The sequence below is a fragment of the Pongo pygmaeus genome, chromosome 12 (genome assembly GCF_028885625.2).
Source record: "Pongo pygmaeus isolate AG05252 chromosome 12, NHGRI_mPonPyg2-v2.0_pri, whole genome shotgun sequence".
Lineage (NCBI taxonomy): Eukaryota > Metazoa > Chordata > Mammalia > Primates > Hominidae > Pongo > Pongo pygmaeus.
Window position 1 is genome coordinate 79,641,393 of NC_072385.2, and position 22,841 is coordinate 79,664,233.

At 36.4% G+C, this 22,841-nt stretch overlaps 1 protein-coding gene across 3 annotated transcripts in view; it reads left to right on the forward strand.

Moving 5' to 3' along the window:
- Positions 1–22,841, forward strand: part of PSME4 (proteasome activator subunit 4) — a 100,866-nt gene that overhangs the window by 22,610 nt on the left and 55,415 nt on the right. For 2 of the 3 annotated variants that reach the window (XM_054476176.2, XM_054476177.2), the window contains 16 exons: positions 2,838–2,882; positions 5,322–5,471; positions 6,039–6,102; positions 6,707–6,781; positions 8,161–8,283; positions 10,109–10,201; positions 10,770–11,035; positions 14,547–14,733; positions 15,356–15,445; positions 16,812–16,876; positions 17,141–17,291; positions 19,397–19,495; positions 19,701–19,770; positions 20,236–20,303; positions 21,400–21,615; positions 22,157–22,314. In XM_054476176.2, the coding sequence (XP_054332151.1) occupies positions 2,838–2,882; positions 5,322–5,471; positions 6,039–6,102; positions 6,707–6,781; positions 8,161–8,283; positions 10,109–10,201; positions 10,770–11,035; positions 14,547–14,733; positions 15,356–15,445; positions 16,812–16,876; positions 17,141–17,291; positions 19,397–19,495; positions 19,701–19,770; positions 20,236–20,303; positions 21,400–21,615; positions 22,157–22,314 (1,920 nt within the window). The remainder of the gene's footprint in view (positions 1–2,837; positions 2,883–5,321; positions 5,472–6,038; positions 6,103–6,706; positions 6,782–8,160; positions 8,284–10,108; positions 10,202–10,769; positions 11,036–14,546; positions 14,734–15,355; positions 15,446–16,811; positions 16,877–17,140; positions 17,292–19,396; positions 19,496–19,700; positions 19,771–20,235; positions 20,304–21,399; positions 21,616–22,156; positions 22,315–22,841) is intronic. The other variant, XM_063649380.1, reaches the window with a different exon arrangement.

The window sequence follows — 22,841 nt, forward strand, 5'->3', positions numbered from 1 at the left end:
AAATTCACACAGAATCATTGGGTGAAGCTGCAACAAGAGCTTAAGAGCTGGGAGAAGAACTCACTTTCTACCCTTAATAATAGGGTGGCAGTTGGGGAGGAATTTCCTATTTTGATGTGATTTCCTAAATTATAAATTAGTAGCTACTCAGAGGCAGTAAGAGCAAAGTAAGCACAAAATTTTAATTCTTAAGGAAATTGAGAATACAATTTATTATGGCTAAGTATGAAATAATAATTAACATTTATTATCCTTAATTCTGGGCCATATACCTGCTTTCTATACATTATCTCATTTAATTTTTGTAACAGCTTTATGGCAGGTAGGTATTATTGCTCATATTGATGAGAAAACAGCTATAATATAACTAGGAAGTAGCAGAACTGATGCTTAAATTAAGATCTGTCTGACTCTAAGCCCAAACTGTAAACCATTATATGCACTACTGTGGCTTTCTTTTTCAATCTAACATGTCTTTTTCAACCTAATGTATCTTTTTAAAGAGGAAATAGGGTATAAGAAAACCCATCCAAAGCTTAGTTACTCTGTAGATCCCTTTTGATTTAAAAAAAAAAAAGTGTTTTGAATTGTTATCACTTTAATATTATACATTTCCAACAGTTGGAAAGTATTTAGTGATTATTCACTCCCTCTAAAAATTAGTGAAATGTAGTCTAGTAGCATCTAGCCTTAACCTTTTATTTTATTTTTAAACAGAAACATTGTTCCCTTCATCTTGAGAGATTACAAGAATCACAAAAGGTCACTATACAGATATCACAGGTTAGAGAGATTGTACCCTTTTCTGGATAAACATCATAAATCCAATGGTACAGGCCTTATATATAAGAAGGGGTTGAAATTGACTTTATTTAGAGTAACTAAATTGCATTCCCATATACCCTAATCCTCTAATAAGTGAAGTGACTCTATCAAGTGTTATAATTAACTTCCTATTCTTCTGAAGCGTGAAGGGAACTGGAGAAAACATGTAGCTTTGCAGCCTTTTATGACTTGCTTTCTAGAATCATTTATGACATTATGCGAAAGTATGTTGGTATAGCAGAGGTCCTAAGTGAAAACAGCAGCTTTTCTGTGTAGCGCAGAACCAATAAAATAAATGTAATGTTAATGAGAACACAAACATTAGGACTGATAGAATTATGTGTCTTATGCTCATTTTCATGGATAAACAGTTTACAATTTTAGAATTACCTTTTAAAAATCTGCATTTAAATTGAGCAATTTAGTTTAAAACTAGATGACTCTTTAAACCTTAGCTGTTAATTCTATACTTTGTTACTAAAAGAAGACCTAAGATCTGTGCTTTTTGTTACTCTGATATAAAATGTTTATTATTACAAATCAATAGACAGATAAGTATAAATATATATGAGCAGATAGCCTTTTTATAAGCACTTTGGAAATGCCCAGAAATAAAAATCATAGCCATGGTCTTCAGGGAGCTTTAAATGTAGTTGGATAGAAGTTTGCCCTGTTTTTTTTTACTGGGCAAACTTAGATATTCTCTGAACTGTGTTTTTGAATTGCTTAGCCTTTTTATAAGAAAAAGAAGAACCTCCCTCTCATGATCAGAGACCGTGCTTATTCATGGCCCTTTGGCCATGTAGTTTCTTTTTTATTTTATAAGTCATCTCATGAGTTGTAACCTAGTTGCCTCTTCAGTTAATTTTTCTCTGAGTAGTTTTGAAATTAAAGAGGATTTCTACTGCTCCAGGTAATGAGATTATAGTTTTCCTCTCTTGGTTATATAATATGTTGATTATTTTTGATGAGCTTGCTCTCTGTTATTCCTTGGAATTTCTTTGCAGATGAGTTCCTAAACTTTCAGAGAAGTTGGATAGACTTCTGGACTTAAGAATTTGAAAAAGCTTAATAAGAAAGTGTCAAGTGGAGACATTGCCTGAAAGTTACTCCTTTCCTATATATATATATTTAAATATGTATTTTATATATATATGTATAAATTTTTTTAAGATTTGAGGAATTTTATTTTTACTTGTACATATCATACTGTAAGTAGTCACACACATATTTTAAAATTCCAGCTCAAAATTATCTAGTGCTCCATTGTTTATACTGTTTGTTTGCATTTGACCGCTTGACTATGATCTAGTAGATATTTAAATATTCCATTCTGGTCATGTGTTTAAACCAGTACACATTGGCCTTTTTATTAAAAAAGAAATGTTGATTATAAATTCATACACACATTTTTATGTTGGTCTCCTGTGTTCACTTGAGGCAACTACATGTTGTAAAGTAAGTTTTAATTTTTAATGTTACTCGACTAACTTTATAAGTATCTGCTCAAAGAGATGCTGTTGTTCTTTTTGATAATTGTTGCTGGCCATAAAGTGCCTTGGAGGGTTATCGAACTCTCATCGATTGGTTGTGAAAGCTAATTTCTGATGGAAACACCCAGATTTTGGTCTGTCTGCTGCTTGTGTTTTGATGTAAAAGTATTTTAGTAAAAATTATTTGAAGTTTTAAGCCACCATGTTGATAAATATGGTGTGTGGTCATTGCTGCCTTCCTTGTAAAGACTGAAAACAATTTGTTCTTTTCCCAGTGTAACATTTTTTTCCCTTTAGTTCATACCAGAGACAGCGAAATGAGGGCAAAGGAAAGAGTAGATTAAGGAGTTTAGGTAGTTAATCCTTGCAGTTCTGTCTGTATGAAAGGGAAGGCTTAATTATTACATATAAACAAATAATACCTGAATGTATGAGGTTATCTTAGAGATATTTATTAATTGAATTAGATATGTTCTTAAAATACACCAATCTAATTATCAAATGGCTTTCCCCCCCCAGTTCTGTAGAAAATATTCTCAAAACACTCGTGAAAAGCTGCCGACCGTAAGTAGCTTCTCAATTTATAAAGCCTCTTGTTGTTTCTGTGGGCTTTTCCACATCTTTAGTATGGTTTGAAGAGGAAATGAAAAGTATAAATAGTTCCTGACATTGTGATGTTAGTCACTGAGCACAACATACCGTTTCCAGTTCGTTAACTGATCTTCTCAGATTTCATTTAGAAATTTAGAAATTTTAAAGTCATCCATTGTAAAGTAAGAATACCATACTTTACATAAAATCATCTTTATTTGGAAGCATTTCCTAGAGTATTGTTATTTGTAATTCAGATAAAAAATATAAGTAATGCCAAGAAGGTGGTTCATAACTTTTTTCAACTGTGTTCTGTAGAATATTTAAATATCTCATATTCTTTTCTTTTTATTTCAATATTTTTTGTAGAGAGTGGGGCCTTGCTGTATTGCCCAGGCTGGTCTTGAACCCCTGGCCTCAAGCAGTCCTCCCACCTTGGCCTCCCAAAGCATTGGGATTATAGGCGTGAGCCACCACTCCCAGCCAATTATCCTATATTCATATGATTAAAAATAAGTGTGGATAAAATTTAATTTTAATTTTTTTGGTTATCTTTAATTTTAATTAAAGCTCAATTTTATGTACTTGAACTTTTTTCGTGTTGTTATGAAGTTATTCTAAGACTGTTTAGATGATATGGAATCAGTGAATCCTTTTTGGTGAAAAGCCATGTATTATATGCTTGTAATACTCATCTTAAATACATATTTAATAAATCAGATATTTATTGCTGACCTTCTGTATTACTCAATGTTGGGCAAATGTATTTTCGGAATATGAGATATCTGTCTCTCAAGCAACTTAAGGTTCACCCTGAGTCATTAGCCACCAGTGAACAGTGTCATTTTATGTGAGGCAGTTACCCTCTTGGCCTGTGTTTCCTCACTGGAAAGTTGATTATCACTTCAATAGTTACTGCTCATAGGTAATTCATAGAACTCCCAAGTTTTTATTTTGGATTACAGGGTTAACAATTGGCTCAGAAAAGTTAAGAAGAAGAATTGATCCTTGATATGTGAGATCTTTGAAGGTGGAGCATAGTTTGTTTTTGTTTTTTTAAAATTCCAACCTGTTACACAAGGACCTGACACATAAATGCATTGTGAACTCAACAGAAGTATTCTTAGAAATATAATTTTATTTTTCACATAGAAGATTGCAGTATGATTTTAATTAACACAAGTATATGAAGATATAATAGGATTAATAATACGATGTGTGGGCCAAGCCTGTAAGTCTGTTTGAAAGAGTTTCCCAACTTATTTGGAAAGAATCAGAATTTTTCATATGCTGTTTGTATTTTAAACCTCTTAAGGCTGGGTGCAGTGGTGCTCTCCTGTAGTACCAGCTACTTGGGAGGCTGAGGTGGGAGGATCACTTCAGTATAAGAGTTTGGGTCCAGCCCAGGAAACATAGTGAGACTCTGCTGTCTTTAAAAAAAAAAAAAAAAAAAGCCCGTTAAGGTGTATTTAGCAGTTATACATGTATTCTCTTTATTTACCTTCATTTTGTGTGTATATGCACACTTTGGATTTTAATTTTGTAAATCTGCTCCAGGTACACTCCTGCCCATTTCATACAGTTATGGAATATCACAGCCTATAGACCAGATCATCTAGTCCTCTCATATAGGGGAGGACGCTGTGTTCCAAGGAAGGTAAATGGTTTATTCAACATGCCTAGAGATTGCTGGGCTGATGTTCTCTTTCTCGTCTACTGGTAATCCTTTTCCTGTTTAGACTGGATTCTTTTTGACAAGATTTTTTTTCAATTGCTGTTACATAGCACAAAGGAAGTAAGACAAAAACTCTGTTTAATTTTGTAGGTAACTTGAGTGACTTGTATTTTATCTGAGTTTTATCAACTTTATAGTGTTTAGAAAAATTCCCTTAGACAAGAGGAGAATTTACTTTATCCCAAGTATGATGGGGAATTTTTTTTTTTTTTTTTTTTTTTTTTTAGACGGAGTCTCACTCTGTTGCCCAGGCTGGAGTGCAGTGGCGCAGTCTTGGCTCACTGCAGCCTCCATCTCCTGGGCTCTAATGATCCCCCAACCCCAGCTTTCTGAGTAGCTGGGACTACAGGTGTGCGCCGCCATCATGTCTGGCTAATTTTTTGTAAAGACTGGGTTTTGCCATTTTGCCCAAGCCAGTCTTGAACTCCTGGGCTCAAGTGATCCATTGACCTTGGCTTCCCAAAGTTCTGGAATTACAGGCATGAACCACTGCGCCCAACTGGGGAATTTATTTTAGTATCGTGAAAATGTGTGTTAGTTTGCACATTTGTAGACTGTGTTACATCCTATGACATATATTCTCCTCCTCCCCCAGCCTTTTGGTCAGTTATATATATTGCTGTTGTAGAGCTTTTAGCCAATAATCAGATACATGAAAACCTTCTTTTTTTTATTAGGTATTTTCCAGCAGATGCCACCACTGAGATGCTAGAAGAATGGCGACCTTTAATGTGCCCCTTTGATGTAACCATGCAAAAGGCCATCACTTACTTTGAAATATTTCTTCCTACCTCCCTTCCTCCAGAACTTCATCATAAAGGTTTTAAGTAAGTATATGCATATCTTGACAAATTCTAAAAATATAGCAGGAAATACAGATATAGAAACTAGTAAAGCAATAACAAGTAGAAAAATCTTTTTGCAAGCTCAGCCATTATTGTACTTCAAGTTTATTATACTTGAAGTGTGTTAAGGCTAAAACGGTTATAAGAGTGAAAGTAAAGAGATGACACCCAAATAAGATGAGGGCTTTAATTTAAGAAATTAAGAGAAAGAAAGAATTGTCAGAAGGGGTAATAACAGGAAAACAGATAAAAGGAGAAGGGCAGGGAAAAGGAAATAGAAAATTGAAAACAATTGTTAAATAAGAATGGACAGTACTTAGTAATGAAGCAGAAGTTTAATTTGTGAGATCATATTTCTTAAATAAATCAGGAAAGGAATATTCAGACAAGAAATACTCCTTTGTTTTATTAAGTTTATAACTTCAGTATTGTTTTTCCTAGTTATGTAGTTATCGGTAAGAATAATAGATTATAAAAAAGACAAAGCATACCTGGCATTGAACCACTTTAAAATCACTTGCTATTCATAACAACATTTTTCTTCTTTAGACTTTGGTTTGATGAATTAATTGGCCTTTGGGTTTCGGTGCAAAATCTCCCACAGTGGGAGGGGGTAAGTATCCCATTTTCCCTTTTTTCCCCCTATAGTTTTTTTTTTTCTTTTTTCCCCCCCCATACTTTTTTAATTTGGAGATAAATATTAATAGATCATTTGGTAAGTAACTTGAAGTTCCTTAGGATTGGCTGTTAGCCATGTTATGATCAGTTTCTTTTCAATTTTATATTATTTTGTTGTATTCTAACAAAAGTATGCATTTATTTTGGTTTTATCCATATTTAGGAGTATAAGCATGTATTGTAAAATGCATGAAATGTAAGATCCTGTTTTTTGTTTTCTTTGGTACCTGTACTATCATGGTGCTGGACATATAGTGGATATTTTCAGCATATTTGTTGGATTAAAATTTCCTTTTCTATATTCATTGTGGATGGTGCTTTGTCATTTTTCTTTTTAGAAGCATTTTAACTGCAACTGATTTTAAATGTGTAACATGAATCAAATTTGGAGGTTTTAAAAAAAAACAAAGTCATAAACCATCTATTTAAGTAGATTGCACTAATGATTGCCGAAAAGAACAAATGGAGGAGGGGTGTGACTGTGACACTTAAACAACAACAACAAATGTATTAACTTTGTCCTTTTTGTTTACTTTCAGCAACTAGTAAATCTCTTTGCTCGATTGGCTACAGATAATATAGGGTACATAGATTGGGATCCATATGTACCAAAGGTAATTAACATTTTGGGGGAAAAAAATTACAAAAAAAAAAACCAGGCCATGGGGTGGTAGGCGCCTATAATCCCAGCTGCTCGGGTGGCTGAGGCAGGAGAATGTCTTGAACCCAGGAGGCTGAGGTTGCAGTGAGCCAAGATCGCAGTACTGCACTCCAGCCTGGGTGACAGAGCTAGACTCCGTCTGGGGAAAAAAAAAAGAACATTTTGAACGTAAATACAATAGCGCTGACAACAATTTTATGTCGTAAAGGAGAAATGTTTTTTCTATGCCAGTTCCAAGCGGCACATAAAATTTTCTTTGACCATTAGTAAAAACATATATAAATAATTTACAGGGCTGGGTCCAATTACCTTTTCAAAAGGTAATTAGACCATATTAAGGTATCATAAATGTGTTTTCTTGTGCAGGATATGAACTATGAGTGTCAAAGTAATTTGGAAAGTACTAAGTATATTATCGAGAGCATCGTACATTTGTACCTTCCAGTGGATTTTGTGTATCATATTTGGTTGCTCCTCTACAGTGTTGCCCACTTTTTAGATCACATTATATATTTTCCTAGAGTAAGTAAAGCTAGATGTTCCAGGTGTATCTTCAGTACTATTTCACCTGCAGTAGAATAACCTGTGGAGTTTGAGTAGGGCTGGTGGGGGATATCCTGGTGATTCTGATGCACGCACTTACTTTAGAGCAAAGCTGGGGAGCAGCTGAATGCATGTGCTCTGTTTGCTTTTGCTTGCAGTGTCTTCCTCTGTTGTTTGGCCATTAGAAACTAATTGAGGAAGAGAAATCGTTTCTCCCCACCTTTGGGCCCCTACCTATTGGTAATGATAGATTTGGAATATAAATTTAATTTTATTATAATATAATTGTTAAGTGATTGATTAAAATACAAATTCTTAGGGAAAAATCAAATCATCATTTAAATTTTGAAAGGGAAAGCAATCTGCTAGAAGATACTTGCATTTAGGTTGGTGCTGTTGTGCATGTTTGACATGGAATAGGAGCTCAGGAAAAATTATTTGTGCATTTGGGACAAGAAAGGAGTCAAAATGTTTCATGTTTAGCCACAGTATGTTTTTGTCTTTTTATATTTAGCCATAAATAATCACATTTGTCTGTTCTTTGGATACATGGACACAACTGCTTTATGTCCATGTGCCTGTGACTTCAGAGTGTCATACACCTCATCTGTTGATATTTATATGTAATTTTTAAAGAATAAAGCAGGTTACTAAATACTATGTAATTTCACTTAAAAACCCCTGTGATAAAATGAAAATATCTTCAGTAACACTAATATACAGCACTTACTAAGTTAAAGAATTATTTTGATGCCTGTAAATATCCTTAATTATTTTTTCTTTTAAAAGATATTTACAAGAATTCTGAGAAGCTTGAACCTCCCAGTGGGAAGCAGTCAAGTGTTAGTCCCAAGATTTTTAACAAATGCTTATGATATAGGACATGCTGTAATATGGATCACCGCCATGATGGTTTGTAATACATTATATTTGTTTTCTGTAGTTTACCCCTATTTTGTGTTAACCTTACACAAATTCTGGATAATCACAGAAGTTGATAATAGTGGCTTGGTTGGTGACTTGATTCTTGGATATTTTCTGATGTAGCAAGCTCATGTTTATCAAATCCAGAATATAGTGGTACCATTTCTAAATCTCCCTAACCAATGGACATTATAAATAGAGTCAAAAATCTAGGGTTTTGAGGGATTCACAATGTCTAACATTTTTACTGTCCGGGAACCAGACTTGTAGCCCAAAATACTGTCCCAAGGTAGGATTACAACTCGGGATTTGTATGTGCTTAGACTCCATTACTTACTCACTGTTAACGTTCACATAAAACATTGCATTGAACATAAAGCTTACTAACAAAGTAATCTTAGTGAAGGGAGAGATGTGAAGGATTACTTTGTTGACATCATTAAAGGAAAGTGAAGACATATCAAGCTTAGATTTCAATGTCATCTTTCAAATAAGAATATTAGAACAACTTCCTATTATAATTTTCTAGTTTATCATTCATATATTGCTTCTGCAGCTATTTCTTCGTGAATTATTCTGTTTTACACATTAGCTTGTTTCTATGGAAAAGACAATTTTTTTATTTACAAGTTTACTTCTTAAATTTCATTGTAAGAAAAACAAATTTAAGCCCCCCTTGTTTTTGCCGTTTTATTGTTACACAGAAAAATCCCATTTTTCTTAATCAGTAGGAGCAAACACTGAAGGATGTTTACTATCTTACATATGCAGTGAGTTGAAACTGGATTTTTGGGGGCTACAGAATTGGATAGTGATTAGTATTAGTTATTGTTTGAGTGAATTTTGCTCTGCTTTCTCACACAGTTCTCATTGGCAACTTCATTTTGTGTTAAGTGTGAAAATATGGCTGAGTGCCATGGCTCACGTCTGTAATCCTAGCACTTTGGGAAGCCGAGATGGAAGGATAGCATGAGCCAGGAGTTTGAGACCAGCCTGGGCCACATGGCGATACCCTGTACAAAAAAACAAAAGTAAAAGTAAGCACGGGCATGATAGCACGTGCCTGTGGTATTAGCTCCTTAGCAGGCTAAGGTGGGAGGATCGCTTGAGCCTAGGAGATTGAGGCTGCAGTGAGCCGTGTTTGTGCCACTGCACTCCACCCTGGACAACACGGAAACACTTTCTTTTTTTTTTTTTTGAGACAGTCTCGCTCTATTGCCCGGGCTGGAGTGCAGTGGCGTGATCTTGGCTCACTGCAACCTCCACCTCCCGGGTTCAAGTGATTCTCCTGCCACAGCCTCCCGAGTAGTTGGGACTATAGGCGCCCGCCACCATGCCCAGCTAATTTTTGTATTTTTAGTAGAGACAGGGTTTCACCATGTTGGCAAGGCTGGTCTCGAACTCCTGACCTCAAGTGACCTGCCCGCCTCAGCCTTACATCAGGTTTTTGATGCCTGATGTTAGCATTCTTGGTAATTTTAAGATGATAATCTTAGTGATAAATTTTAGTATCCAAGTTATTTACTGCAGAACAGTAAAATACACTGTTTGTTATTCTAAGTTGGCAGGTATTTTTTTAGTTTTCTGTGTGTTGGTTCAAGTAAGCTGCCCTTATTTGTAGTAGAATATTTTGAGTTGGTTTGCATGAAGTTCATCAGGGAATTGTTTTTGACTCTTATTTAAACGTAGAATTGATTTTTGTCAGCAAGTTGACTATAAACTGTATTAGTGATTTACATATAGGCTTAGGCCTGTTGACCTGTTTTTACAGTATGATGTGGTTACTGACATTTTTACTCTTTTATCTGGACAGGGTGGACCAAGTAAGCTAGTGCAAAAACACTTAGCTGGTTTGTTTAACAGCATCACATCTTTTTACCATCCTTCAAATAATGGGCGCTGGCTGGTGAGTAACTTCATTTTGCATTATAGGGCTTGGAATTTTTAAAGATATGGTCATCTTTGACTATTGCCTATTATGTGACCTGTAATACATTTTCTGTCCTTCATAGCTTTAGCTATTTGTAAATGCTTATATTTAAATTAAATTACTGTGTTGGAGAGCATATAAATTAAATAAATAATATTGATGTGGTAACTGTTGACAACATGGTTCATTTTTGCAAAAAAATGGTAACAAAAATGCCTTAGAAGCATAGAACCATCTTTTCAGTTTTGTCCTGTCATCTGTTTTTGTTGTTTTTAAGTTGTCCAGTTAAAATGGCTTTCATGTAATGGAAAATTTATGTGCTAGAAATTTTTTTAGACTGGAATTTGAAACTCATTTTCATTAATTATTAGGAATAATTAATTGGTAGCTTTTAATTCTATCTAGTTATGCTTTGCAGTTCTTTGTAAAAAGATAATAAGAACTGTTATTTTAAAAATATTTTCTCAAGAAGCTAGAGAGCAACCATGAATATCTATGCGGGAAAGTAGAACCTACTTAGAAGTTTTTGCTTCTGTGTCCCCAGAACAAGTTAATGAAACTACTTCAGCGGTTGCCAAACAGTGTTGTTAGAAGATTGCATCGTGAAAGATACAAGAAGCCTTCTTGGTTAACTCCTGTGCCTGATAGCCACAAGCTTACTGATCAAGATGTTACAGACTTTGTACAATGCATTATTCAGCCTGTCCTCTTGGCTATGTTTAGCAAAACCGGTAGTCTAGAAGCAGCCCAGGCTTTGCAGAATCTTGCACTCATGAGACCTGAATTGGTAATACCCCCTGTACTTGAAAGGTAAGTGGTTAGTGGGAGTCTCAGCCACAGCTAGGTTTTTCTTTTGGTCTGTTCAGCTCGATTCTCTTTTCTCCTCTGTGGCTTCTGTTTTGCTTTTTCGGTGCTTATATTCCTAGAGGAGAAGCAGGACATTTTAATGTAATGATTGGTAACTTGATAAAGGTTTACTGGAGAGAAAAAAATTGAAATGAAATGGGTAACCTACATCTTTTGGATTATTCACACATTTTACTTACCAAATTATATGCTTATGAATTAAAATCTGGCCTTTTTTTTTTAGATCAAAATGTTGAATGTCACTAAGGATTGAGAATATGGTAGTGAAAGTGGTTTTTGGATTTCTTTTATTTTTTAGAATCAGTGGTAGAGAAGAAAATTGTATTTATTATTTTCATATATGTTCAGGTGTGTTGTTTTTACAGTGTAAATTTTATTTTATTCATTTTGTTTTGTGTGTTGAAATGGTAACGAAAACTCTTTACTTGCCTAGCCACTGTCACAGAATAGGCGTGGTATACTTACAAAGAGAGAGACAGCTACTTTTCTTTTTTTTTTTGAGATGAAATTTTGCTCTAGTCCCCCAGGCTGGAGTGCAAATCTTGGCTCACTGCAACCTCCGCCTTCCTGGTTCAAGGATTCCCCTGCCTCAGCCTCCTGAGTAGCTGGGATCACAGGCACCCGCCACCACACCCAGCTAATTTTTGTATTTTTAGTAGAGACAGCGTCTCACCATGTTGGCCAGGCTGGTCTCGAACTCCTGACCTCAGGTGATCCACTTGCCTTGGCCTCCCAAAGTGCTGGGATTGCAGGTGTGAGCCACTGTGGCTGGCCTACTCTTAATTTTTTTGAGAGCAATTTTTAAAGTAATTTGTTCAAGAGCAAATTACTTAAGCTTTCTGTTGTACCTGTGATTCTTCTACTATCTGAAGCTTTATGATCTCTTTCTAAATGTTTTTGTCAAATATAGAGGAGAAATGTTAGTTTTTAGAACCCAGAAGGATCTAGCCATTGAGTTCCATAAAAATTTGTCCAAGGTCCCTAGTGGTAGAATTCGGACTATAGCCTATTTTCTGACTTACTATTGAGACAGAATAAGTGTTGGCCATATTTACTTGGGGAAGGGTACCATGTTCAAGATCTTAACCAAAATGGGCCTCCATTATCTATAATTTTCAGCTGTTGATGCTGCCTTACCTGCCCTCATTGCCATAAATATTCAAGTTAGGCCGTACTTCATTTTCCCAACTTCTCCTATTTTTACATATACATCTTGGGGCATTGAAACTCTTCCAGCATATAGAACTTAATTAGGAAATGGAGTGGGGGAAGATAGGCAGTTTCCTGTCTGTCTTCAACCCCCAGTATTCTTTGCTTCTTGGCCTCCACAGAGTAGCAGAAGCCAACTGTTAATGGCGGGTTCCCTGATGCTCCCTGGAGAGGAGGGACTTCATCTGTTTGCTTAGCTAACATTTTGAAGTTTGGAGTGTTTTTGATGTTTCTTTAGTTCCCCTTTGCTTTGTTATTTTCAGCTGATTAATTATGAATAGTGAGCTAAATTCTTAGTAGAAAGAACAAAGCTTATAAATAAATAGACCCATCACATTTTTCTTTAGTCCTAAAATTTTGGACAAATTTAATATCAGCATATTAAGTGATATTGAATGCTTGGCCAAGATAAATATTTAATAGACCAAATTGACAGTACAGTGACATTTTTTGAGACTTTCAATTGTAATTTTGTGCTGTTTTGAAGTGGCATCACCTTTCTAAATTTATTATTTATTTATTTATTTATTTAGAGACAGACTCTCGCTCTGTTGCCCAGGCTGGAGTGCAGTGACATGATCTCAGCTCATTGCAACCCCCACCTCTCGGGTTCAAGCGATTCTCCTGTCTCAGCCTCCGAAGTAGCTGGGAATTACAGGTGTCTGCTACCATGCCCAGCCAATTTTTGTATTTTTAGTAGAGATGGCATTTCACCATGTTGGTCAGGCTGATCTTGAACTCCTGACCTCAAGAAGTCCACCTGCCTTGGCCTCCCAAAGTGCTGGGATTACAGGTGTGAGTCACCGTGGCTGGCCAAAGATTTTATTTTTAATAAAAGCAAAACTTTTTTAAAAACTAAAAATGTAGAAAAAAAATTTTAGACATTTAGTTTTACATCTCCAAGAAAGCTTCTGTTAAAGAGTTCGGTATGTTTTCTCCATTAAAAAAAAATAAGCAGCTAGGCTGGCTCACGCCTGTAGTCCCAGGACTTTGGAAGTCTTAGGAAGATGGATTGCTTGAGCTCAGGAATTTGAGACCAGCCTGGGCAACATGGCAAAACTCTGTCGCTACAAAAAATATACAAAAATTAGCCGGGAGTGGTAACGTTTGCCAGTAGTCCAGCTACTTGAGAAGCTAAGGCGGGAGGATTACCTGATTTGGGCAATGTGGAGGCTGCAGTGAGCTGTGGTCAGGCCACTGCACTCCAGCCTGGGGCAGAGTAAAACCCTGACTCCAGGGTTGGGGGTGGTCAGGGGAAAGAAAGAGTGGAGTATCTGTAACTTGTTATTCCACTGACTGACCACTAGATTAGTATAATATAGATTAGGATGGCTGAAATCATGCAGTATCTATCAGTTGATGTTCTTTTGGGTTTTTTTGAGACAGAGTCTTGCTCTGTCACCCAGGCTGGAGTGCAGTTGCATAATCTTGGCTCACTGGAACCTCCGCCTCTCAGGTTCAAGCGATTCTCCTGCCTCAGCCACCCGAGTAGCTTGGATTACAGGCATGCACCACCACACCCTGCTAATTTTTGTATTCATAGTAGAGACAGGGTTTCACCATGTTGGCCAGGCTGGTCTCAAACTCCTGACCTTAGGTGATCTGCCTGCCTTGGCCTCCCAAAGTGCTAGTGTTACAGGTGTGAGCCATCACACCCCGGCCTCTACCAGTTTGTGTTCTTTTTTCATTGTGGAATTGGCATGGAAAGAGTTGGTAAGGTAGCAGGGGATTGGGGACATGTGCAATAAATAATCTGTGTATCTTTCCTTTATTTGTGTATAGTAGTGTCTCCCCTTATTGGTGAGGGATGTGTTTGAAGACCCCCAGTGCTTACCTGAAACCATGGATAGTACTGGACCCTGTGCATACTGTGTTTTTTCACATGCATGCATACCTGTGGTAGTTTAATTCATAAATTAGGCACAGTAAGAGATTAACAACAATCATAAAATAGAACAATTATAAAAATATATTGTTCAATGTAAAAGGAGTTATGTGAATATGGTCTCTCGTTCTCAGGACACTGAAATATTTGGTTAACCTTTGTTAACTGAAACTATGGAAACTACAGATAACGGGGCTACTGTAATTCTGTTAACTTTGATTGCAGATTTTCACTCTGAGTATTTTCCTGACTGTAAGCCTTTAAGTCAAAGTGCAGTTTATGAGTTTATTATATTTAATGTATTATAGTATTATGTATATCTGTGATGGAGACTTTAAAAATTATGTTTTCAAACTGTAGAACGTATCCTGCATTAGAGACATTAACAGAACCTCACCAGCTCACAGCTACTTTAAGTTGTGTAATTGGAGTAGCCCGCAGTTTGGTATCAGGAGGCAGATGGTTTCCTGAAGGTCCTACACATATGCTACCTCTGTTGATGAGAGCATTGCCTGGGGTGGATCCAAATGACTTTAGTAAATGCATGGTGAGTATATTGGTGATTATACACTCCATATTTAGGTAGGAGGCAAAGTAACTTCTCAGTGACAAAAGGTTGGAGAAGTTTGTGCATAAGCTAATATAAATATGAAAATAAATGTTGTATAACTTAATTATTAAAGTAACAGTTATTTATTTATTTTGAGACAGAGTCTTGGTCTGTCACCTAGACTGGAGTGCAGTGGCGCGACCTCGGCTCATTGCCTGTGATCCGCTTCCTGGGTTTCAGCGATTCTCCTGCCTCAGCCTCTTGGGTAGCTGGGATTATAGGCATATGCCACCACGCCTGGCTAGGTTTTGTATTTTTATTAGGGACAGGGTTTCACCACGTTGTCCAGGCTGGTCTCGAACTCCTGACCTCAAGTGATCCACCCGCCTCAGCCTCCCAAAGTGCTGGGATTACAGGTGTGAGCCACTGTGCTCGGCCGACAGCTAGTTAAGTATGAAGAACCTTACAGTGTTCAATTCTAAATGAGGAATACCCAGAAAAACTGTTGTGGGATTTTGATCAAGACAATTTATTGGGGTAATTTATTGTAGTTCATGGTATACTTGTATTTCTGAATTAGAATTGTGTAATATTGAAAATCCTTTGTGTCTTTCCACAGATCACATTCCAGTTCATAGCAACATTTTCTACTCTGGTGCCTTTAGTAGATTGTTCATGTGTACTACAAGAAAGAAATGACCTCACAGAAGTAAGGGTATTTTATGGTTATAAAAGGGCTGAGATGTTCTAATTGTTATTGCATATGCATAGTAACACTTGACAGTTTAGAAACGACTTTGGAAGTAAAATTACTGTTTTGTGAATAGAATGGTGCATATGGAGGGCCAGGACATCATTGGCAAGAGAGTCTACAGAGCACCCACCACAGGAGGTGGCTCAAAAATAGTCCATTTCTATAAACTTCTGACATCTGGAGGTGTATTTCAGTTTTATGTCACTTTTCAATGTTTTGTTAAGCAAAAGATGGTGATATTTTATTTTCCCATCATCTTAGGTTAGTAATAAATCTGTCCAACAGACTGACATCTAATGATGAAAGATTTTCTTCATTCATTTCTGTCTGGCTCTTTCAAAACTTCTTTCTTTCTTTCTTTTTTTTTTTTTTTTTTGAGATGGAGTCTTGTTCTGTCACCCAGGCTGGAGTGCACTGATGTGATATCGGCTCACTGCAACCTCCACCTCCTGGTTCAAGCAATTCTCCTGCCTCAGCCTCCCGAGTAGCTAGGACTACAGGCGTGCACCACCACACCTAGCTAATTTTTTGTAATTTTAGTAGAGACGGGGTTTCATCATGTTGTCCAGGCTGGTCTCGAACTCCTGGCCTCAAGTAATCTGCCCGCCTTGACCTCCCAAATGCTGAGATTACAAGATTACAGATGTGAGCCACTGTACCCAGCCCCCAGAACTATTTTCTTTATTGCAAGCATGTCGCCCAGGCTGGAGTGCAGTAGTGCCATCTTGGCTCACTGCAGCCTCTGCCTCCTGGATTCAAGTGGTTCTTGTGCCTTAGCCTCCCGGGTAGCTAGGATTACAGGCGTGTGCCACCACGCCTGGCTAATTGTGTGTATGTGTATTTTTAGTAGCAATGGGGTTTTGCCATGTTGGCCAGACTGGTCTTGAACTGTTGACCTCAAGTGATCCGCTCACCTCGACCTCCCAAAGTGCTAGGATTACAGGCATGAGCCACAGTGTCTGGCCAGCTACCGTGCCCAGTCGCGAGCATGTTGTTGTTTATATTTTTTTGGACATTCAGGTAGTGAGAGACTAGACTTTGCATATATCAGCTGTTTGAAAACGGAATTTATAATAAAGATAGCTGCTTGACTTCTGTATTTGGCCCTTGTAAAATAACATTAATTGCTTCTTTCTTTGGTTCCTAGAAAGTAGTAGATCAAGTTGTTCTAAACTGATAGTCTATTATGATGCTGTTTCTCATAGTACCCAATATAATGGTTTAGTGTAGATACATTTGGCAGGCAATAATTGAGTTTTGTTAGTTCAGGAAAAAAAAACGAAGGCTATATGTAATCTTTCTCCATATTGGGATATTATAGGTGGAACGAGAACTTTGTTCAGCCACAGCTGAATTTGAGGATTTCGTCTTACAGTTTATGGACAGGTGAGCTTGTAACCTACACCAACGTTTAGCTGAAATTCCAGAAAATGACTCTTCTTTCCCAGAAAGTTTAGTTTATTTCTACATTATAACCTGTATTTAGCTACTACTGGTACTCCTGAAGTTATACAAGGATAATCGATTTGTGAACCACGTAGAAATTAAGTAGCTATCACTTGAATAGTTAGGAAGTAGTTACCTGATCACCACCAAAAATGTCAAACCAGATTTTAGTTCCTGAAATTATGCTTTGTTTGGATTATTTAGATGCTTTGGACTTATAGAAAGTAGCACATTGGAGCAAACAAGAGAAGAGACAGAAACTGAGAAGATGACACACTTGGAGAGTTTGGTCGAATTAGGTCTGTCTTCTACATTTAGTACAATCCTCACCCAATGTTCCAAAGAAATATTTATGGTAAGAACATTGCTGCAAAAAATAAACTTCCAGCTTTTAAGTTTCATTTGATGTTTTAAAATTGACTTCAAGTTACTTTGTAGTTTATCATTTACATTCATACTAAAGTTTTAAAGAAATGTACTGTTGCTCGTTATTTGCAAATTTCATATTTGCAAATTTACCTGTTTGCTCTAATTATTTGCAACCTGAGAATCAAAGCTTTTGCGACTGACAAAAATTCAGTTACTTAAATTTGATCTCACATATGCCATGTGTTCTCAGCTGAGAGCAAACAAGGCACTCTGCCTTCTTATATCCAGCTCCACTTAAACAACTGTCTCCTTTGTGATCTATTTAATGCCACTTTTTTACATTTTTGTGCTTTTTATTGGTGTTTCTGCTGTTTAAAAATGTCAAAAATGGCTCCCAAGAGTTAAGTGTTTAAAGGGGTTGAGGCTTCGTAAGCATAAGAGAGTTGTGCTGTGCCTAATGGAAAAAACACTGTGCTAGGTAAGCGTCAACAGGCATGAGTTATGTTGCTGTTGACTGCGGATTAAATGTTAGTGAATCAACAATATGTATTAAATAAGTTGTCTGTAAACAGAAACACACTTAGGATTATGTATTGATCAGTTGATGAAAATGTTGTCACCATAGGTTCACAGGAGCATAATCCTGTATTTCCCCTGGGAGCAATCGTTCGGTATTTGCTAGTTCAGTGGTCACAGCAAATTTATAGAACATGACTACCATGAACAACAAGAAACAACTGGGGGGGTGGGGATAGCACAGATACCTAATGTAAATGACGAGTTAATGGGTGCAGCACAGGAACATGGCACATGTATACATATGTAACAAACCTGCATGTTGTGCACGTGTACCCTAGAACTTAAAGTATAATAAATAAAAAAAGAAACAACTGTATTTTTTAATTTTACAATGAAGAACAATTACTCAGCTGAGTTTTAGAAATTGCTTATGACATCACTCCCATGATAGAAATTAAATCCTAAGACTAACTGATAGATTAGAAGTAGTTATCTTCATAAGACATTCAGTAAGCATTCACTTATTCAATATTGGTTGGTACCTATTATCTGTAATGTGGTACCTATTATCTGTAATGTGGTGCCTATTATCTGTAGCCTTTAAGACTACACTTTATTTTCATTTCTGTTTCTTCTCCCATCATCTGTAATTATCACTGTTAAATATGTTAATCCTAAAAGCCAAAGTGCCTTATAGCTGGGTGAAATAAATACTATGATTATGTTAGTATAAAGAAATGAACACAAATCATCTCTTGTTTAACCAAAAAGAGTTGTTTATACTTTTCAGTATTGTTAACCCAGGTGTAGAACTCATTCTTCCATTGAGCAAGTAAATTAAAGTTTTGTGACATGATTGTAAAATAAAGAGACTGCTTCAATTCTTTTAGGGTAAGGATAGATGTCTAGTTTGTAGTTGTCAGAATGACAAATTGTATTAGGTATTCCAAAAAATTCCCTTTGTTATATTCAATTTGCCAGAAAGACAATTAAATTGCATTTGCTTCCACCAGGTATAATTTTATGTGTAGGGTTTCTGTAGCAAGTAAAATCTTGTACCTCAATTTTTTTTTTTTTTTTTTACTCTGTCACCCGGGTTGGAGTGCAGTGTCGCGATCTCGGCTCACTGCGACCTCCACCTCCCGGGTTCAAGCAATTCTCATGCCTCAGCCTCCCGAGCAGCTGGGACTATAGGCATGCACCACCATGCCTGGTCAATTTTCGCATTTTTAGTGGAGACAGGGTTTCGCCATGTTGGCCAGGCTGGTCTTGAGCTCCTGATGTCAAGTGATCCTCCTGCCTCAACCTCCCAAAGTGCTAAAATTACAGATGTGAGCCACCACATCCAGCCAGTACCTCAAATATTTTTTTCAAGTTAGGATTGTGGTCAAAGGTTGTTCTTAGACCTGAATGTAACATCATTAAACAAATTCTTATAAAATCAGACGGTTAAAAATTGCCTATTTGCTTATTTTTGGAATTGTCTAAATATATTTCTCATTTTCTTTTATGTTCTATAAGATGTTTAATTTTCTTAAAAAATGGTCATTAGACATTTTCCTATCTTAACAGGTGGCCCTTCAGAAGGTTTTTAATTTTTCTACTTCACATATATTTGAAACAAGAGTAGCAGGTCGCATGGTGGCAGACATGTGCCGTGCTGCTGTAAAGGTGAGTTTATTTTTTTGAACTGATGTATTAATGACTCAACAATCAACTAGTTTATATGGTTAATTATTTCAGAGGTGCTTGTATGCTTAAAATACATAGTTCTTTCAGTAGCTGCTTATTTACAGCCTTTTGTTGCCAGTGAAAATATAATCTTTGTATATATTTGCCTTTCAAAAAAACCTTACTTATACAAATACATTTTCAGTGCTGCCCAGAAGAATCTTTGAAGCTCTTTGTTCCCCACTGCTGCAGTGTTATAACTCAGCTTACAATGAGTAAGTCATAAGGTCATTTTTCTCTCTTTACAATTTTGGATAAGTTTTTTTCTTGGTTTCTAAAACTCTGTTAATGACAACAGATGCTTTTAGCTTCACAATATTTTGATTGGCAATTTGGGGAAAAATTGTCTCCAAAAAAGATATCATCCAGGTTGGCAGTAGCTTAAAAATGTTACTTTATTAATATTCTTATACAACCACCATTCAGAGGTTACCTTCAAAAATATCAGTTATTTTGTGAGATATAGAGGGGCAGAAGTCTTGGTTGGTGTTTTTATTTTCTTGAAAATTCTGTTTCTACCTCCTTTTGGAGCAAGCTCAGCTTCATGAAGAAGAAATAAAAAGTCTTCCTAAAAGAGGTTTTCCTCAGCTATTGGAAATATTAAATAGAAGTATTTTAAAATGCTATATTTAGTTGAATGCATAGTTTTTTCCCCCCTAATAGTATTTTGCTATTTTTAGATGATGATGTATTAAATGATGAAGAGCTAGACAAGGAATTACTATGGAATCTTCAACTTTTGTCTGAGGTATTGTAAATCTTTGGAATAAGAAACATGACTGTGAAAACACTGACTTGCTTTTAGGATTGAGCTCTTTCTGACAAAATGACTTTAAAACATATGAAAAGTCAGAGTTTTGGAAATTTGATGAGGCTTCAGAAAATCAGAATATGTCATACTCTTATTGTCAAAGGAGTGGTGTAGTTGATCACTGCATGTTCAGCCATCTACTTAGTTTTACCAGTTAATTCTAATATGGGTAACTCATTAATTGAAAAAGTTGATCAAATTTGGGAATTTTTTGTTCTACACTTTAAATTTGGCCATCAATCAAACTTCAGTTTTCTTTTCTTTTTTCTTCTTTTTGTCTCACTCTATCGCCCACACTGGAGTGCAGTGGCGTGATCTCAGCTCACTGCAAACTCTGCCTCCCGGCTTCACGCCATTCTCCTGCCTCAGCCTCCCAAGTAGCTGGGACTACAGGCATCCACCACTGTGCCCGGCTAATTTTTTGTATTTTTAGTAGAGACGGGGTTTCACTGTGTTAGCCAGAATGGTCTCAGTGTCCTGACCTCATGATCCGCCTGCCTCAGCCTCCCAAAGTGCTGGGATTACAGGTGTGAGCCACCGCGCCTGGCCCAAACTTCAGTTTTCTTTATCAGTTTTTTCAGAAGTTTAATTAGGGCCGGGCGTGGTGGCTCACGCCTGTAATCCCAGCACTTTGGGAGGCCGAGGCGGGCGGATCACTAGGTCAGGAGATCGAGACCATCCTGGCCAACATGGTGAAACCTTGTCTCTACTAAAAATACAAAAATTATCTGGGCATGGTGGCGTGTGCCTGTAATTCCAGCTACTTGGGAGGCTGAGGCAGGAGAATTACTTGAATAGAATAGACTCTTTTGAAAGGGATGTTACTATGGTGCATGAAAGCTTAAGCTCAGAAAATGTGTTTGATTTTAAAAAAGAATTAATTATTGGAATGCAGTTAAAGTGACAATCCTAAAATTAATTAAAGTCATTTAGAGAAACACTATGTTAGTGGCCAAACATTGAACTTTGCATTAATGATTGGTTCTTGTTCTTTTAACCAAAATATCTTCAACTATTTTTTCCCTCTTTTTAGATTACTCGAGTGGATGGAAGGAAGTTGCTTCTTTATAGGGAGCAGCTTGTAAAGATTCTCCAAAGAACCCTACATTTAACCTGTAAGCAGGGTTACACTCTGTCTTGTAACCTTTTGCATCATCTTCTCCGTTCTACCACACTTATCTACCCTACAGAATACTGCAGTGTGCCAGGTGGCTTTGACAAGCCTCCTTCTGAATACTTTCCTATCAAGGCAAGCATTTTCAATACTTTAGGATTCAAGAATATGTTGATTTTTTGTTTTAAGGGATTCAAAGTGTTATTTTTTCTTGCATATAAAGATGTTAGTTTTTTATTTTTAAGATAGATTATTAAAACTATTATTGGAATATGTGAAACTTGTGCTGTCTCACTTTGCATGGAACTGAAACTCTAGTTTTCTTTCCTATTGATATGTGAAACAACTTGGTATATATTCCTTATCTAATGTCTATAGTTCAGTATAATTTTATTGCTAAACTAAGCCTCACATAAACTCATCGTCACTCTTACAATATCACTCTTAGAGCAAACTCATATTATAATGAGTACTCTTCGGGGAGACTTTTTTCAGGAGTGATAACGAAGAGGCAATAAGATGTTGTTTTCATGCTACTTTTTTGTATATCATTTGCTACCTTAGGTTTGGATTATGTGTACATTTGCTTTTAAATTTTAAAAATTGTGTATATGTATGTGGGTTTGTTGTTGTTTTTAATTTCTCAACTTGCTGAGTAGATGCTATTCTCTTCTAGGACTGGGGCAAACCCGGGGACTTGTGGAATCTGGGAATCCAGTGGCATGTTCCTTCTTCAGAAGAAGTGTCTTTTGCCTTTTATCTTTTGGACTCCTTTCTTCAGCCTGAGCTGGTCAAACTCCAGCATTGTGGGGATGGAAAACTTGAAATGTCTAGGTTGGTTTTATTTTATAATTAGAGTTATTCAGTTGCAGACTAAAGAAGTCTTTTGTGGCTTTATCTGTGGCATATCTCATGCATTCATTTTCAATTGTGTTTTGAAAATCTGCTATACATATACTTAGAAAATCATTTAATATCATGTTGTATAACAGAAAATTTAACAACACTTAAACATTTTAAACCCAAAAATTGTGGGTTTCTTTTTCTAATTTTTTTTTTATTACCTTCTACTTAGCAGTTTCACTTGTCTTTTGGAAAGTGTGTATAGATATGCCTCCTTTGAAAGGAGTGCCTGTTTTCCTAGACTCAGCTAAGATTTTATTGGGTTCTCAGAATGTTATTTTAAGAATTATTTTTATGAGATTTTTTTTTTCCCTCTCCCACAGGTATTTAACAAGAAATAAGTATTTGAAACCATTAGACTTTCATAGTTTGAAAGTTTCTAAAATAATAGCAAGAAAATTAATGTGTCAAACACCACAAATCTTTCATAAGCAGATTTAGGAATGCACTTGGAGAAA